Source organism: Heliangelus exortis, chromosome 11, assembly GCF_036169615.1.
Source record: "Heliangelus exortis chromosome 11, bHelExo1.hap1, whole genome shotgun sequence".
NCBI lineage: Eukaryota > Metazoa > Chordata > Aves > Apodiformes > Trochilidae > Heliangelus > Heliangelus exortis.
The window spans coordinates 21,628,571-21,648,196 of NC_092432.1; the positions used below are offsets into that span (position 1 = coordinate 21,628,571).

General features: G+C 40.8%; 1 protein-coding gene across 1 annotated transcript; it reads left to right on the top strand.

Annotated features, from left to right (window-relative positions):
* The first annotated feature begins 10,723 nt into the window (after positions 1-10,723).
* On the top strand, positions 10,724-19,458 carry SLC24A5 (solute carrier family 24 member 5). Its single transcript, XM_071755229.1, has 9 exons — positions 10,724-11,012; positions 11,479-11,658; positions 13,120-13,203; positions 13,296-13,399; positions 13,720-13,820; positions 14,612-14,895; positions 15,399-15,605; positions 18,390-18,491; positions 19,041-19,458. The coding sequence occupies exons 1-9, from the start codon at positions 10,904-10,906 to the stop codon at positions 19,361-19,363; spliced, it is 1,494 nt and encodes a 497-aa protein (XP_071611330.1). The 5' UTR covers positions 10,724-10,903; the 3' UTR covers positions 19,364-19,458.
* The last annotated feature ends 168 nt before the right edge of the window (positions 19,459-19,626 follow it).

Below are 19,626 nucleotides of genomic sequence, written 5' to 3' on the forward strand. Positions count from 1 at the left end.
AGCACCCATGCTCTTGTTAAAATCAAAGTCAAATGCCTGCAGATCTTCTGCATGACAGCCACTCAGTGAGTGGTCACTAGATCTATTTTTGTGCCCCTGCTTTTTCATTACAAATAAAAAGATAAGGATTTGCTTTGCTGCCTTCACTGTCCTGCCAGCACGGAAGGCTGACAGACTAAGCTTGAAACTATTTCATGTCACTATAGATTCAGGTAATACCTTAGTAAGAGCAGTGTCTGAGGTTTTAAAAAATTCTTTCTACAGCATTTTCCGTTGGTTTCTAGCAACAACAAAAATATTTTTTCTCCCTCCCCCCACATCACTCTGGTGCTATGATTCTTGCACTGATAGGTCTTAAGGGCTGCATTTAGATCTGGATTTTCCAGACACCAGGATTTATATTTCAATCAGCCAAGAGTCACAGTCTGCTTGGCCCCAGATCTGGGTGCAGAGACAAGCATATTTCTATTTTCTATCTAAGTCAGAAAAACATGTAACATTCCCTAATGCAGAATTTTGACAAAGGGAGGGGGGGGAAAAGTGCTCTAAAGTGTGCTGAAAGTCAAAATCAAGAACATTTTTGTTTGTGCAAGTTTGCTACAGCACTTTTTGTCTTTCCTAAGCCTTACTGTTTTACTTCTGCTCCAAGAAAACTGTCAAAGTAGTTTAGAGCTACTGGATGTGACCTGTGGCTGACTTTTAATGTCTAGAACTTGGGAAGATGGAATCACGGTAAAGACGTACGCAGGAATTCACTGAAACTTTTTACAATACTTAATAATCCCTTTGTGGTTTGGTCAGAGCTGGCACAACTTCAGAGCAATAAGCTGATTTGCACAGAAATGAGCTTATGACTCCATCAGATGACAGCAGCTCACAAGAACAATTTTTTACTGCAAACGAAGTCCTATCTGTAGTGCTGTTTTGCTCATCAGGGAGGAGAGTAAAAATTTATCATCTTTAAAAAAAAAAAAAAACAAAACCAAAAAACCAACCCATCTCAAATAATGACAATAATTTAAGTGTTCTACTCAGATGCCCAAATATTAATTATCTTGATTAGCTGTGGGTCCCTAGAGTACTCAAGACTCTATCATGAGTCTATCAGGCATAGGAGGACCTATTTCAGGGGAGCAGATGGAAGGAGGGTAGGATCCCCTCAAAAATCAAAAAATCAAACACCCACAGTTATGGGACTGGACTGGAGTCTGTAACACATTCCAATTTCTGGACAGCAGATATCCCATTAGGCAGATCCAGTATTCAATATGTCAAGGACAATTAAACTGAACATTTTAAAAGCTAGTTTAAATTTGCATAATTTTATCAATTGCTTCTGTGAAATTGAAACAAATACTTAAATCAGAAAGCATACCAAAAAAAAAAAAAAGCATTTCCAAGCACAGCTTTTAAAAGCCTTGAGTTTTATATTGTTTGCCCAGTCTTGAAGGTTAAAGACTGTGCAAGGTGTCTTACCAAGACCATCAACTCATTAGACAGGCAGGAGTTTAAACTAGAAAAAAGGTTCAAGGAAGTCCCTCAGGAGACAGCTTTAGACAGATCCCAGAAAGGGACTGAAGAACACACAGATCATGCTGCAAGGACAGGGCCCCTCACCTTGAATTAAAAGGGGTCTTCAAAGAGTAGAAGAATCACAGTGGGCATGCCCCATGGTTGCTTCAAGAGAAAAGGGGAAATGAAAACAAAAAAAATAATTAAAAATTTAAGAATCCAGACATAAATACAACACTGTCCTCAGAATCAATATAAGAATAGTAGGGAATTAAAAAAAAAAACAAAAACAAAACAACAACAAAAAAACCAAAAAAACCACAACCAAAAAAAACCCCCAAACAGTTCTCAGATGAATATTCAGATACTCTTCGACACATCATTCATTAGCAGAATTCTGACCAGTGTCCCTAATTTCCACAGGAGCACAAACCTATATATTCAGCTGTTCTCTGTTTTCTCCCTCATGATGACCAGAGGACTCTATTTGATCTAAGTTTTTAGAGGAAAACACAAGAAGCCACTGAAAGCCACTCCTTGATTCCAAATGATTTTGCCTTGGCTTCAGTGGGCACCAGACAGGCACAGGGGGAGGCTCTACAGAGTCTTAATCCAGACCAACCCAAGCTCTTCAAGCAGTAAGAAATAAAAATGTCTTTATAGCTAATGGAAATTATGTAATTGGAAAAAGTGTGGAGAGAGCTTCAGCTTTATGAACTACCACTACTGCTTATCCTCAGATGTGAAAATATGGTGAACCCCCCCCGTACACTTAACTACAAATTTCTCAGTGTGGCAGATGAAATTCAACAGCAACAGACTTGAAAAAGGAAAGTACTAGCTTTACATTTCTAATGGCATGTGAACCAGCTATTTTCATTCAGGTTGAACACAGAGAAGGTTAGAGATGGACATAACAGATTAGAGCCAACACATCTGAAAGCTGATGCACTCAATTCACCATCAGAGGGTCTATTCCATTTGTAGCTGACCGACCTCCTTATTCCTTTCTCCACCATTTTGTAATCCCTGCTGGTGGCTTCTAACCTGTTATGCTGAGTCAGCTGCCCATTCAGTCAAGCTCTAGCTGAGAAATTTTGGCAGTGGATGGAAATATCTGAATATGAGCCAGGTAGAGGTGAGTCAGGAATGCATATTCAAAAATGTTGGAGAGACCTGGCTGCCATTTCCAGCCCCTCCTTACAAGGAGAATGGTCCTTGGAAGAAGTCATGTAAACTTGCACACCATCACCAGGGTTGCTGATTATGTTTATTAGTGACAACTGACTACAACAAAATGATGCTTCTGGTGGCCAGGGATCAGATGTATAAGCTAGAAGCTTTTAAAATGGATGTGAAAACCCTAAATAATAGAGTTCATCATCTGCAAGAATGAGATCCCTTTTTTAGTAATATAAGGATATAATAATTGCTCTACCTTGAGGGGGGAAAGTTTCAGCTCTATCACATCAATTCCTCTGTCAGCATAACGTGCTTCCTCTGAAAGATACAGTATTCTCAATATATTCTGTGCCAGCAATTAAAACATCAATATGTTCATTTTTTAAGGTCTGATAAAAACTTTTTTTAAAGTTGCCTTAGAATATTCAAAATTTCATGTTCCAGCATGCACAGCAATGACAGAATTATTATTAAATGTGTGAGGTTTTAAATATTCTCCATTTCACAGTGGAGCTTTTTAAAGCTAGAATTCTGAAGGAATAATCAGTAGTAACTCACCAGTAGTTTATGCAAGCTTGGGAGCAGTTAAGTCTTCTGCATTTCTGGTGATGAGATATCTCATGAGGAAATAGTAGGGAACTGCAGAAAAGATCTCTAAAGAGACACATTCTCAGAGATTTCAGGGATTTTATGCTTCAGCTGCCTGTGCTGCTTAGTCTGAGCAGTAATAGTTCCATCATCTCCTTCACAGAAGCACAGAATCAATTTTGTTCTTTCATCCTCATGTAACTATTACAGTGTTTCCAGAGGAAAGGCAGGAGTCTGCACACATGTATAACTTACATATTAGCCTGGATATAATCTACATGAACTCTACCCAAAGTATTAACTGGGAGAGCCAATTTGTCGAGAAGTTCCAGCTGAATTTCAGCTGGTGCTCATAAACCCCAGGCTCACAGACCTGTCTATCTATGTAGACCTTTTTGGCATGCAGCCGTTCAGCTCTGTGTTATCAGAAGTTTCTGCTCTTCAGTTTGTTGCCCCCAGGCCCCCTTTCATTGCAGAAGACTCAACAGTCTTACGCTTCACTGTCTAGCCAGGCTGCTGCAAAGGCCCCTGCTCCACCTCCTGAGAAATGTGTTCTCTGCTCCCCCCTTTTCCTCTTCTCAGTGAAAGCACAGCTAAAAAGCAGCCAGCCTGGTTTTTTCCCCTGCTGGCCTCACCCCTGAGGCTGCACAGAGAATTTCCAGGAGCATATCACAACATGCACAAAGTAAGAAAGGTTAGCATCACAGACACTGCACCAGAAGCTGAAGGTGCTCTAAAATGCAGGGAATCTCCTCTAGACTGACACACAGTAACACAAGCCAACATCTACAAGTAGTTTTTTGCAATACACTGTCTTTCAGCAAACAATTTCTGAAACAGAGAAATATCCTCAAATCAACAACACCCATTACATTGTAAATAGCATTCATACATGCTGATGTTACCTGATGAAACAACTGGGTAGCCTATAGGACAGAATTAAATGTGTCTCTTCTCTAGCATGTCAATAATAATCATTTTTCTCATGCTTGTTCAGTTACAGGAATACATGAAAAGAAGCATTTTCCAATTGCGTTGGAAAAAATATGATTTGATGTTGTTTATATACAGAAAATTATGTACTGAGAGTTTGTTTTATCTCCTGAGAGATCACTGAGGTTACAGAACTTGCAGGCAATAACCATAAGAGTAATATTATAATAAGAATAATAATTTCCATTTTATGTCGAATGCAAATTCCCAAGTATTCACAAACCCAAGGTCAGATGAAAGTTGCCAGAGCAGCTAGTTGCCAGACTCTTTCATTAGCAGTACAAGGAAAAACAACAGCAAAATTTTAACAAACTCAGCAGACTCCCCGAGATCACAGGGGCTGTGACATTCAGCCAAACATCTTAATCTCCAAAACAGTTTGAGATGTACACTGAAAGGATGGCAGAGAGCAGGTAAAGCCAAGCCTCACGACAGCCAGAGCTGAAGTAAAAAAGTCATAGAAAACACAGACTTGAAAGAGTGGGAAAAATAAGTGTATAGTCCAGTGTTAAGTACAAGCACGAGTGTTTGTTGAAGTGTCTGTGTCAACAGAACAGGGAAGAAAACAAGTAGAAGCAAAAGTCACTGAGAAGGACCGGAAAACCTTTGTGCCCAAAACTGGCATGAAAAGACAAGCTTAGAAATTGCAGGCAAGGAAGCAATTTTCTGCTCTTTGGTTCTCCTTTGTCCACAGAAACAAGACCTTGCATAGTTGAGAGGGGAAGAAAGCAATAATAATAAAAACAAACAAATCAACAGAACACTAAAACGAGCATTTATCAAAGAAATATATGACTCACTCATTGCTAGTGTCTACTCTCCTGTATACTTTGGGGTGTATTTACCAAGCCCATTGACATTACTGTATATTTGAAATATAAAAGGTGGATGGGTATTTGATTTCCAAATACAGACCTCCAGAAGGATGGAACAGAGCCACCTCAAATGAACATAGTGCAATGTTACTACTATCCAAAGGACTCCCATCAAAAACCTCAACATTTTAGTCCGTTCTTTGACCATCCTGCACACAAAAACCTAAATGATGTGCTTGAAACCTGCTGGCTTTAGTTGCACAGCATCCACAATTTTCTGTCCTTTTTATACTAGATGTAGTTTTCTGAGTTTCACAGCCTTAGAAATTCTAAAGGCACTGGGTATACTGAGATACCAAGAGCTATATAAAGAAACCTCTCTACAGCATTATTACTGGCTAGAAACAGTCCTGCATTCCTAGTAAATATAGGTCTGTCTATACATAAGCAGAACATATAGGTATGTCTAGTTTACATGACAGAAAATGGCAAGATTTTCTGATGTGCTCATTCTCAGTAGTCCAAACACCATCACACGTTGGTTTCATGACACCGTGAGCACTGACATTTTTGGTACATCCCCGTTGTCTTAATGAGGGCTTCTAACCAAAGCAAAGCAGTTAACACAAAGGAACATTCAAATACTGCTGCAGAAGTCCTTCCTGACGTAAATATTAAATCATTTAATCTGGGACATTTTCATTTCCTGTATCATTTTCAGTTTGACCGACTCCTTCTGAACAGGTGATCAGATCACCCAGTGAGAAAGCTAAGGCTGGAAGCAGTGCTGTAGAACTTCACCAAAGAGACAGCAGATTGAGAGAGCTCTCTGGGCCTGGAGATGGGAGGTACAATTTTGTACCCTTGAATTACTGGAAAAATAGAAATCCCCAGGCACCAAAATGAACAGATTCAATCTGCTCCAACAATAGTACACTCTCAACAGGCATTCACTTGAGAACAAGCAAGCAAAAAATCCTTCCAGGGAGTTTCTAGCTTTCGTGTCATTGTGGGTAGCTGTAAATCAAGCTATGCCTTTGTCAGGCTGTGATCCACATTATCACGAGGAGTGGCTTTACTCCACAGCTTACATGAAACATACTCCACAGCTACAATCCCCACAGAAGAGAGAAGGCTTAAACAACTCTACCTCTCCTTGACTACATAACCTGAACACTTCCATGGTCTGCCTGCCAAAAATAACCTTGTCACTCACTTAGAGACTGAAATACATACAGCTGGAGGCAGCCAGACAGAACAACTGAAAAGCTGGGAGGTGCCTGTATCTAGCTCAGAGATGCACTAGCACTGAAATCTAATTATCGACCACCTAAAAATACACACAGTTCACAACTTCACAGCTTAGCATCAATAAAAACCATTCACTGCACATGGAAGGTTAGAACACAAAGGACAGGAGTCCTGGGATAAATCTGACTCACACAGGCTTGTGCTGGCTACCACATGCTGTTCCTTCACAGCTCAGCAGCTTTCCTGGTTGTCACCAGGGACTCCAGTTGGGTTCTATCTTTTGGTAATCTTCAGAGATCATTCACAGCAAGAGCATTTGGCTCCTGGGTACTTCAGGGAGCTAAGGGCTAGAAATCAAATCCTTTCCTTTTGCATTGTTCTAAAGCTATGAATTAACCTATCACCCCTTGCTCAAGTCATGAGATTAGCTTGAAAATAATTTCATCATGTGTTTATTTGCCTCCAGCATTTGATGTTCGGATGATGATTTTCAGTCTTTCTCGACAACTATCTATTTGAAACAAAGAAAAAGCAAGCTAGGATCCTTGCGTGGCTAATGCACATCAAGCTGATGTTTTAAGAAAAACAGCAGCCATCATGAGAGCTGGCAACTCTCAAATTGCTGGTTATGGAGGAAAGAATATTAAACAGCTATCATCAATCTATCTAGATCCAGGAAGCGAGCCATGAAATGCTGACAAAGGGGAATATCTGGTCTGACAATGACAGTATATTTATCTTTCAAATGAAGAATAATGAAGTTACACTGAAAAGACTCATTTTAACTTTGCAACAGTAAAGTATCCATCTCCTTACCTTAGGCTGATATCTGAGCACCTCAGGGTAAGAAAAATTATTCTACCAGCTATTTCAGAGCAGACCATTTTACTCAGGTAAACTCTAGCCTCCAAAGTAGCCACACAAGCAGAATGAACAGAAGGAACAGAGTCTGGAAAAGGGGCTTTCAGGACAGCACTAGCACAACCTCCAAACAACAATAAAAAACAAAATCACAATGAAAGGATGACACGGAGTGAACCCTGATTGAAACAGTAAGTCACAGCTTGAGTTAGAAGAAAAATCGCAAGTGTATTTCGAATTAAGAAAGCCAGAGAGAACCAGCATTCTTTTACAAGTACATACAATCATCTATATCTAAGCTAGCTGCAGATCCCTTACTAGGATCTCTACCTTTTTTCTTCCTCCAGCAAGACTAGAACCCAGCCCCCACAAACATACTTTCTGTTGTGGTTTTAAGCTAGTCATGGATTCATTACGCCATTCCAAAATCTTTTTTATCCAAGGGCTGAATCCTACCAACAAGGACTCACAATCCCCTTAAGACCTGATAAACTTACCTGATTTTTTCTCTGCATCTTCTCTGCTGCCATTATGAAGAAAGTAGCAGAGAAAATCATCAAATTCATTGCTTGTAGAGAAACTCCTTCTTGGACTTCTACAAAAGTACTGAAGTCTTGCACCACTCAAAAGAAAATTATTAGCTGCTGTGTGGAGACACCACAGCTGGTCCCAATGAATGTTTTCTCCCACCTGCCCCCTAAATTGCACACAGCTGGTGTCAGACCTCTAGACAATGCAGCCTAAGGGGCAGCAAAATAACTCCCTGTCCTCAATTAAAATGGGCATTCAGATGTATGCTAACTGGTTCACACCAGAATATGATCACTGGGTAAGGAGCTACAGCTGCTGCAGTTTGATGTTACCTCACTCTTTAAGAGGTGTAAGCTTGGACAGCTACAGGAGCCTTCCAGAACCTTCCTGTGAATGGCAGGGCATCAGTCTTAGCAACCTGACTAGAAAACAGCTGCCCTCCTCTCTCCTTCAGAAGCTCTGAAAAATGTATTTATCTATTACTTTTGCTACTGAGGAGAGTATGGCTCTAAAAAAAATGCAGCAGCACACTCGAAACTCAGCCCTGGTGAGGCCACACCTCGAGTACTGTGTCCAGTTCTGGGCCCCTCAGTTCAGGAAGGATATCGAGGTCCTGGAGCAGGTCCAAAGGAGGGCAACCAGGCTGGGGAAGGGACTCGAGCACAGGCCCTATGAGGAGAGGCTGAGGGAGCTGGGGCTGTTCAGCCTGAAGAAGAGGAGGCTCAGGGGAGACCTCGTCGCTCTCTACAACTCCCTGAAAGGAGGTTGGAGCCAGGTGGGAGTTGGTCTCTTTTCCCAGACGACTTTCAACAAGACAAGAGGACACAGTCTTAAGTTGTGCCAGGGGAGATTTAGGCTGGATATCAGAAAGAATTTTTTTACGGAGAGGGTGATCAGGCAATGGAATGGGCTGCCCGGTGAGGTGGTGGATTCTCCATCCCTAGAGACATTTAAAAAGAGCCTGGATGTGGCACTCAGTGCCATGGTCTAGCAACCGCACCGGTGGGTCAAGGGTTGGACTTGATGATCTCTGAGGTCCCTTCCAACCCAGCTAATTCTATGATTCTATGAAACCTACATTACTAGTTGACCCACCTCAGCTTGCTCCCTTAGGCTGAAATAGCCTGGACCAGGCAGCCAGCCATGCTGAGGCCAAAACACATTCTGGCTCTCAATGTTTTTGTGCTGGGTCAAGCATAGAGACAGGTAGCTCGTGGTTCCTCATGCTGGGAAACTATGGGAGGTTTTTTTTCTGTTTGTTGCTCTCTCCAGGGGTGTACTTGGCAAGGAGGGTATGAGCACAGCAACTTCACTCACAACTCAGCAAACTAAGTGGGCTTCAGTCTTCACTAAAATCAAAGCTCTGGCTTTGCTTCAGCTATGCATGGAGAGGAGGTGCCTATGGAAAGGAATTAAAGCTTGAAAACAGAGCAAAACCAGAGCACACCGAAACCTCCAAATCCTGAAATCACATGACTGAGCTTTCCCAGCTACACAGCAAGCACATTACTGCACCAGAGAACTAAGTTCCCATCAGAATGGCATGATTTTAAGGAACTTGAGCAGTAAAAAAAAAACACACCATCAAAAAATATCTACACTGAAATGAAGCAGCTGATATTAGAAAACTGTGATGAAGTTTTAGGAGCAAATAAATGACCAACTGTAAGTAAGAGAGGCAGTGGCAAGGAAGCCTCCTGCCTTGCCAATGAAACTGTTTCTGTTGACTTATGTAAGGAATGAGCCACCACAAATTTTGACAGCAAGAAAAAAACCTGTTTTACTCTGGTTGAAAGTGGGATTCAGAAGAAAATCCTTAAATCTTTCAAGACCAAAATTATTTCTTTTCTGCTGTAAAGCAGGAGAAGCAGCAGCTGACATAACTCCTGCAATCTGCTTTTCAAAGAGTATGGAAACCTCATTGCTGAAAGTTAGTTGTCACCCCTAATTAAAATATTTCTGTAAAATAATTACAATAATTCTTGCTCTGGTAAAAAGCATTCACAGGCCGCAGAGGGGTCAGAAATAAGGAACAGCAATTGCTGCAGAGTTTGTTGTTCTGGATTTTTTCCTCTGAGAGCCAATGTTCATAGTTTAATAGTGGATGTATAATTTCGTTTGATTGAATCCAGAAGAAAAATGTCCACTTTTTTGCCTTATCTCATGTCCAGTACCCTAGAGAGAGGCTGATGAGGTATTAGCCAAACCCCGCAGGATGCAGGGAACAGCAAGGTTTTAGAGGGATTAGATGGAATGAAGCAAAACAGAATTTTCCAGCGTGCATTTCTTTCTCACAAACATAAGCACCAGCCCTGCACCTAACAAACGATGGCACAGGCACCTGGAAATGTTGTTTGGCACAATGGGTTTCCAAGTGCTTATGGAGAGAGGTCTCTAAGTGCTTCAGCGGAAACACAACGCTCTTTCTTTCTGGGAAACCAGTGACTAGGGAGGAGCAGGGGGAGAGACTTTACAAAACCGTCTTGCTAAAAGACTGTATTTTACTGTTTAATCCTCAGTTATACACATGACTTCATTCCGCAAAGGTCACCAGACAAAGAAGTTCAGTGAACTGGGTCTGAGGGGTGGGATTGCTCGCTAGGTCTCAGCCTCGCTGTCGCTGTGCACCTAAATAGCATCAACATCCTCTGCCCCAGACAAGGACGAGCCCGGGACTCGCGCAGGAATTTTGGTAGATGAGTGGCAATAAACGCAAGCTGTCACAGAAGAAAACAGATACGGAGGAATAAGCCTAAATTCACCTTCTGCCTCTCCAGCCACCCAGCATCTGGGCAGCGCCGTCAGGAGCCCGCAGCTGAGGCGCGCAAGCCGAAACCTCGCGTGCCCCGACGGACACGGAGCGGGAGGTGCCGGAGCCGGAGCGCGGCGCCCCGCCTGCTTCCTCGGACACGGTCCTTCCACGGGAAGGTCCCGCGGCAGCCGCCGGGACCCCGAGGGGAAACCTCCCTTCCCATTCCCCTGTTCCCCCCCCCCCCCCCGGTGCCTGAGGAGCTGCGGATCCCGGGAGCGCCGGCCCCGCGGAGCCCTCAGGGGGGGAGCGGCCGCTGCTCGCGAGGAGGGCAGCGCGAGGCGGGGGCCTCACGTGACCCCCCCGGCCCTAGCGCGGGCCGCCGCCTCCGCGCGCTCAGAGCCGCCCTGGGGCCGCCGAGATGCGGGCGCGCGCGCGGGCGCTGCTGGTGCCGGTGCTGGTTCTGGTTCTGTCCCCCGGGCCCCCCCCACCCCGGGGAGTGCGGGCACAGCGCCCCACGGCAGACACAGGTACGGGGGCAGGGAGATGGGGAGGAGGGAGAGGGGCAAGGAGGGAGCCCACCCGCCGGGCGGCGAGGCTGCTCCACGCTGGACGGCTCGTCCCGTCCCGTCCCGTCTCGTCCCCTCCCTTCTCGTCCCGTCTCATCCCGTCCCGTCTCATCCCGTCCCGTCCCGTCTCATCCCGTCCCCTCCCTTCTCGTCCCGTCTCATCCCGTCCCGTCTCATCCCGTCCCGTCCCGTCTCATCCCGTCCCGTCCCGTCCCGCGGGCAGAGCCTCCGCCAGCTGTCCCGACACCCCCTCCCCAGGTGGTGTTTGGTGACATCGCTGCCGGTGTCCCCAAGGGAGGAATCTATCCCTGTGAAAGGCAGACACCCACCCCAGCCCTCCTCCCCTGAGGGCTCCACAGAACTCCGACAGCCTGGAAAAAATCTAAGGGAATGGGGATGTCTTAACACCTTTGTACTCCATTTCCAGAAAACAGGACGGTTTGTATCCTTTCTTCTTCATCGGAGTTTCCTGAAGGATTTTTTACGCCGCAGGAGAGAAAGGATGGAGGAATTGTTATCTACTTCATGATTATACTTTACATGTTTTTGGCCGTGTCCATTGTGTGTGATGATTACTTCCTCCCTTCTCTAGAGATCATCAGTGAAAGTAAGTGAACACACTCATCTTCCTCCTGGGAGACTAAGCAGCTTGGTGTAGAAAAACTTTGGAAAAACTTTTGAGTGCTCTGCAGACAAAACTGAAGAAGCTTCAGAGACTCCATTAATAGTTCAACTTATTGATATAATATTTGATACAGTGTATCAGTGACTATTGAAATAATTTACCTATTCTATTGAAATAACAGAAAAAAAAATGGAGTAACTGTCCATCTCCTATTGAAAAAAATGTAATTTAAAATTTGCCTTCCTTGAGCGTGGAGGAAAAACTTGAAGCTTCATCAGTCACCGTTACATAAACTGACAAACTATTAACTAAACTTTAGCAGTAAGCTAGCAGTAATGTCTAGGTTACCAGTAAAAGAAGAAGGGGAAAAAAAAAAAAAAAAAAGCAAAAAAAAAAAAGCAGGAGGAGAGGGGACAAACAGGTCATGGGATTGGACACCCAAGCAAGAAACCAAAATTCTAAACTCTCTGTATATTAAAACATGGAAATTAAGTGCCTCCTCCTGCAAATTTCTGTGATTCTCTCAAAGTAGTGAACAAGTATCAGGATGAGCTACTGTTCATGCAATCAAGGTATGACAGGAGGGGAAGGAATACCACAGTTAAAACAGTTCTATGAAATCTAATCAACCTGTAATAATTCCCCTGGCTTCAGCAAACCACTGAATTAAAGGGATGGTGTTGGCCAAGAGTTCATCTTTTCATTGCCAAGAATTAAAGTTCCCTAGGGAAACACATAATTACAGAAAACCAAAGCTTAAAGATTGCTGTAGAGCTGGGGTTTTTTGTTTTTTTTTTATTGATGATAAAGTGAAGATTGAAACTTTTTCCACTGTTAGCTATACATCCCTTTTCTCAGTGTGCAGAACTTGATCCAGAGTTACATTTCAGAAACAGTCAACTTACCAGAACAAAAATCTTATTGCATTCAACCAAGACACAGTTTCTTACACTGCCCAAATGAAATGAAAATTAGATTTTAAGATCACAGCACTGGTTTGAATTTATCTAGTATTCCTGGTATGTGACAACACAGAAGCATGGATTTCCCTGGAAGATAGACAGACTTTACATGGATCATGTAGCAATATCACACTAGCACTGAGGAGCTTCCCCACAATAATGACCCATACGAAACAGAGCCTGCATACATATGCCTTTTACAATGAAGATCATGCCCAAATATTTTGTATTACCAATACAACTTTTCTGGCATTTAAACTGATTTCTGTAATAAAGTTACAAATAAATCAGCCCAATAAACGAGGCTATGTTTTCAATATATTAACTTAGCAACTTCAAATAAGCGCAGTATCTGTACAAAAGTTAGAAAGTTCATTCGATTAAACTGTAGTAGTTTTTAACATCATATAATAATGCAAGTAGTGGGTACAGAATACTTGAGTTTTGTGGTTTTTAAGCAATTCTTTTGCTCTCTCCTCAGCCCTTGGCCTCTCTCGGGATGTCGCTGGAGCAACTTTTATGGCTGCTGGAAGCTCTGCTCCAGAGCTTGTCACTTCTTTTCTAGGTAAGACCCATTGTGTTTTGGCTCTTCAAAAATCTAGAATTCTTTTCTTAACATGGCAAACTGAACATACCAGAGAGTCATTTTCCTTATAGGAGTCTTCGTGACAAAGGGAGATATCGGCATCAGCACCATCCTTGGGTCAGCAATCTATAATCTTCTTGGTATTTCTGCAGCTTGTGGGCTGTTTTCCAGCGTGGTATGTATCAGCTTTCATAATTCTGCTCCTAAGAGCCAAAAGGTTACCCTTTCTGATTTGCCAACAAAAGCCAAGACAGACTTACTATGACAACTGTCGAGTTTATTTTTAGTAGCAAAACCAGCATGTAATCAGTTTTAAGATAACTTGCTATGAAAGTTTTTAAAAACACTAACTCGTTAAATATTGTACTCAAGTCATTCCTAAGAATCTTAACTTTTTACATAATATAGAAACAACATAGTGATGCAGCATTTACAGCACTTAGTGAAAGTATTACAGACAAATTTAAGAAAAATAAATGACTCTGTGATCTGCAGGTCTCGAGGCTATCCTGCTGGCCGCTGTTTAGAGACTGTCTGGCATACACAGTTAGTGTAGCAGTGGTCCTGGCGATGATATCTGACAACCTCATTTACTGGTAAGAGCACAAGTAGCTTTGAATTAACATTGACTGGAGATTAGTGAAACAGTGTGTCAAAAAAACAGCCAGCTAACCCAAACTCCAAACTTTAAGTAGCCTGAACTGCCATTAATGGAAGAAATAAACATCCTGTTGACTTTAAAAAAACACTAAGTCACAATGTTTGTAAAGATCGTTACCTAAACATTCAAACTCTGCATAGTTATGAAGTTTGATCTGCCTAGGTTTGTCTGTACAGACTTTACAATTTCTATCATAACTGTTGTGGTGTAACATTTAGTCTTCAAAGGCTCAAAAAGAGTAAACTGTGCTTTAATAGCATCACTGTTAAAAAATTTGTCTACCAGAAGCAGACAATGCGCTTCTGATGTTTCAACTTTCTTCCATCAACAATGAAACTCCTGTTGCCTCAAGTCAGTGACATCCAGCACTCAGTCTCTGAAGTGTCTAACTCAAAATAGCACATTCTGTCCCTCCTCTCTTTAACCACATGAAGACTCAATTTTGCACGTATCAGTAAGATGCTCAATCTGTAGGACACCCTGGAAAACATGCTCTATACAGTACACACGTAAGATTTTGCAGGGGAGGGGAGTGAATCAAACTGCTGAAAGAGATGGAGACACTCGTGAACTTCTATGACACCAGCCATACAGCCACAGACAGATCATTTTTCCTTTTGTTACTCATGCAAATTTTCTCTCCCTTCTCACTAGCCGTTCTAACACGTTGAAGAGTGTGTATGGGGGGCTGTTATATGTTATGTAAAAATCTATTTTTCATCCTAGGTATGAAAGTGCATCATTATTATTGATATACGGGTGTTATATTCTGGTACTAAGTTTTGACATTAAAATCAACCAATACCTCATGAAAAAGTTCAGTCCCTGCTGTACATATTTTACAAAAGCTATGGAAGATGCTGAGCAGCAGGCACTGGTTGGACAGAGGGAAGAGGGTGGACCTGTAATTTGCCACCAGTCAAGAAAAGACAGTGGAATTTTTCAAGACGAGACAGACTACTCTCAACTTTCAACAAGCTTACGTGGGAGGCTTGATGAAAACTCTGAAGGTATAAGTATTATTATGGTTGTCTCTGTCTTCATCAGTTCTAATAAGAGTAGATCTTGAGGTATTACTATGATTTTGTTCACAACAGAACTTCAGTATAGTATTTAGAGTAAATAATTACTCTTCCCTGGAATATAACATAAAGCAAATTTGTGGTGGTAACATTTATATGAAGTTAGTTGCTAGAGGAATGCCAGGAGAGCTGCTCATTTGTCTCATCCTAGAATAGCAGACTTCCATTAGTCTTGGGTGGGCACATCTGGAACCTCCCAGCAACGCTGCCTGTAAAGTGCAGCATCAGCTGAAAAGACACACTGGGTTTTTATGACAATGGCCCTTGTTGTCTCCTCGTGAGATGGTAATAAAGAAAATCTGATTTTAGAATTTTTTCCAGTGTGATGTGGGTAAGACTGCCACTAGAACTTGAGGAAGTATTTTTTTACCTTGAGTATTCTCTCAATCAGAGGCCAGTAATATGACTGTATGCTATGGATTCATCAACAGATCATCAAAGTGTCTTCACCATGCCTGAAGCAGATATGAAGAGAATTTTGTGGGTGTTATCCCTTCCTATCACTACACTGCTCTATCTGACTATACCAGACTGCAGAAGACAGGTTTGGAGGAACTGGTTCATGGTGACATTTTTCGTTTCAGCAGCATGGATTTCTGCAATAACTTATGTTCTTGTGTGGATGGTAACAATAGCAGGTAGGTCCCTGAAGTGCTGCTGCTATACAGAATCAACCAACTGAGAATCACTGAAAAAAGTTTTCTCCCTGTGAAGAGTTTTCTACAATTAACAGTCTAGTTTAGCAACAGATGCTTTGCAGCAGAAAAAAAAAAAAACAAAAAAAAAAAAACAACCTTATTTTTGACTGCTTAGTTTGCCATTTTTTCCATCTAATGAAAACCACTGAAAACTTTAGCAGCTTCAGACTCCTTACCATTACATGAATGAGAATGTGTTTACTTACCTACAAAAAAACCCAGCCTGTAGTTAAAAAGAAAGTTTTGTTGAGCTGCTTCATGAAATTAAACAATTACATATACACAGCAATAAATCTGTCAAGATGAAGTCTGACAAACATGGAATCCCCCAAGACTGGAATTAAAGGTTTGGGGTTCTGTAGAAGATCCACTGTATTTCTATACCTATCTTCTTCTACAGTAGGAGATATATTATTATCTGCCAAAAACAACTCTGAAACTTTAGTGGTTTATTTCTACTATAGCATCATATTTTATTAAATATTTTGGGGTGTATGTATGTACCTCTTACAAATCTGCATCATGAAGTGAAAGAGTAAAAAAACTGCATTTACGTGAGAGAAGGGGTATGAACTTCTGTCTAAAAATACTATATACAATATTTTAAGGTATTAAAGGTCTTCTCATTTTACTGTTTTTCCAGTCAGCTTAAGAAAAATCTAGTTTTTAATTCTAAGAGCATGCAGAAAACAAATCTCTAAACAAGAAAGGCTACGAAATTTGCCATTTCCACATTATAGCTCACTAATCCTACTTAAGTATTGTGTTAGTTCAGCATCCTAAACTTGTTTTCAACTTAAGTTCAATGAGTAACTCCTTGTTCAGTGCAGGAACAGACCTACACATGTGGTAAATCTTTCAGCAATTACTAGTAGATCACTGGATATAACACCCACCAAGTTTGCTCCTTGGTCAAATGATTTTTCACTTGTATCTGAAGAGCAAGGGTACTGCCTGAATGCTGAAAGCTTTTGAAACAGGCTCCAAATGAAAGTTATTGCTGTCCCACTAGACAGAGCATTAATTCATATGACAGTGGGTACACAGAGAGTCAAATGTGTATTAGTGTTACTCTGTTTTTAAGAGTCATCTCAAGCAGTGTTGAGGTTTTTGATCCACTACTTCTAGGTCAAATATGTTCTATTTACACATCAAAATGCTAAAAATTACACACGTCCAGGTTCCTTCATGAAGGGTGACTCCAAGGTTCTATCATTGCTTAGACAGCTATCAGAATGTCACACAGGTCTCATAGCTGGGGACTAAATTTTGATGGTCAAGAACAAATCTAACTTGGAATATGTTTTGCTGCTAGCAAAGAAAATTTGACTACTTACAGCAGTGTATTGCTACTGATACACAAAATTAACTAAGGCTAGAAAGATAAGACCATTCTCTCTTTATGGTCAGTTGCAGGAAAAATCCCTACACATTACATAGTAGATTCACCTGAGTTTAGATTCTGTCTTGTAATGTTCAGAAAGCCAAAAACTACTGTTGGGTGCACGAGGCTGGTTCCTTCATCTCTCACCCTGGTTTGCTTGGCATGAACCATTGTTTTCCAGCCTGGATTGCCTATAAAAGTTGATCTTACTGGTCCCACATGCTACAGATTTTACATTAGGAGTGATGAAAGAATACCAGTACAAACTCTGCAGCAGGATCATGTTAATCCCTCTGAACCAACAGATAGCTTTAACATAAATTCACTGGGCTGATCTACACTAAGCCAATATATTTATTATTTTAAGAAGACTTACCAGTGTCCAAATATTGCAAGTAGGAATTCAGACTTAAAAAAAAAAAAATAAAAAAAGTACTTCTTAGTGAGAAAAAAGTTTGAAAAAAACAAATTACTTATATTTTGAACAGAGGTATTAATTACTTCAGCATAGTAATGCCTGTGAACTGTACAACTATTACAACAGCCTTTAAGATCTGAATCCCTCTATTTTAAGAAATTAATTGCTTACAGGATACATGGGAAAAAAAAAAAAAAGAAAAAAAAAAGTAGTGAAAAGTAAGCTGCTGTTTTAGTAACAATATAAGACTTCTTAATTTGAAGCAGAACGTACCTAAAGGATTACTTGCACTTATAAAAATTCTGCATTTTGAGTCTTACAAATCCAACAGAAGACCTTTCTAATTGGAACTAAGTGGTAAAGCCATGTAGTTGAGACAGCACTGCAGTAATGATCTTCATGACCTTTCTCCCCAAGATAATTCATGTGCTTTTTTTCCTCCCCCTTTAAAGAGGATGATTATGAGTTATTGCTTCACGAGACTTTTGAGCATCAACAATCAGATGCCCCAAACCATAGAAGACTATTGTATCTTTCTTAAAGTTGAGGGGGAAAAAAACCCACAAGTAAAATGTTAGATATTTAAACTTTCACTGTATCAGACAGAAGAAATTAATTTCTGGTCTTGACCACTGGAGACATTCCACTCAGGTGTCTGAGAAACTTGTTAAATAAGATGGTTACTATACTTACAGTTCCTTTTTCATTTGATTGAAGAAGCACAAGATGGTATTTCTATGTTGTTCTTGTTTTTAACTACTTTGTGATTCAGTCACCTTATAGTTAGCCAAGTCAGCTGACAGATTCCTTTTGAAATTACTGTATGATTACTAATCCTCTCTCTGGCAAAGTCCAAAGCAGTTTCTTTAGATGAAACAAACTAAAAACAGACTTGCATTTTCTTGTCATTTATCAACTGCAGGTGACACACTGGGGATTCCAGAGTCAGTAATGGGTCTCACATTACTAGCAGCAGGAACAAGTGTACCAGATACAATTGCAAGTGTGCTGGTGGCTCAAAAAGGTAAAGATTTTAGAATTCAGGTTCATTCAAAAGGATGTGTTTAAAAGGTATTATGAAAAAAGAAGTCTAGTCAACATTTCCGGAAATTCAAGAGGTCCCTTCAAAATTTTTACTCCAGATTCTACAGCTTAAGTTTACTACTAATAAATAAATAGCTTACCTGAAAAGAATATGTGGCTCAGACATTTAAAAACCTCTCAGAGTATCTCAGAGAAGTATTCAAGACTGATTTGATTTGCTGTTGATCAACTGTTAAGAGTTTCACTGCAAAACACAACTGTAGGTGTTGGTATTTTGGATTTTGTAACAGCCTGTCTAGCTTTATTTTAGGTGCAACTGTGCAGATGCTGGTGATTTAGGGAGACTTTTTTTTATTCTTGTGGTACCCAAAACTATGTTCTGTAGAATTATCACTATAGTTCTTTCAATGAAAAGTCTGAAAATGGTGCACTGTGAGAAACTGAGGGCTGACAATCTGTTCCTCCAAAACAGTTTGGCAACTTCATACAATATATTTAATCAGACTTATTTGTATTTCTTCTTTTACAGGAAATGGAGATATGGCTATGTCTAACATTGTAGGATCCAACGTATTTGATATGCTGTGTTTGGGAATACCCTGGTTTATAAGAACTGCCTTCATAAATACATCAGGACCCATAGAAGTGAGCAGCAGTGGTCTGACATACACAGCCATTTCTCTAATCTGTTCTGTTGGTTTTATCCTTCTGTCAGTTCACCTCAATGGCTGGAAAATAGATAAAAAGTTGGGAGCAGTTTGTCTTGCACTGTACTTACTATTTACTACATTATCGATTTTATATGAACTTGGAATCATAGGGAACAATCCTACAAGGGTCTGTGGTAACTAGTTTTAATCAGTGATTATACTGATAAAAAAAAAATGAAAGCAGAAGAGAAAGATCAGTTTCTTCATTTAGTCAAATAAAAAAAATATTCAAAACTCCCTTTGGGCTCTAAATCTTATTTACAGAACTAAGTCATGTCATTAAAGTAATAGTAAGCAGAACAAAAACATCACAACCTAATTGGAGCCCTTTCTTTTAGAATCAAGAATTACAGTATGACTACAACACACATATAAAACCAAAATTCTGAAAAAAGAGACATCTAG

Bases quoted from the DNA above. Each gene is read 5' to 3' on its own strand.
- SLC24A5 (XM_071755229.1), top strand. From the start codon at position 10,904: ATGCGGGCGCGCGCGCGGGCGCTGCTGGTGCCGGTGCTGGTTCTGGTT. The intron at 13,204-13,295 runs GTAAGACCCATT...TTTTCCTTATAG, and splicing joins GCTTGTCACTTCTTTTCTAG to GAGTCTTCGTGACAAAGGGA. The intron at 18,492-19,040 runs GTAAAGATTTTA...CTTCTTTTACAG, and splicing joins TGTGCTGGTGGCTCAAAAAG to GAAATGGAGATATGGCTATG.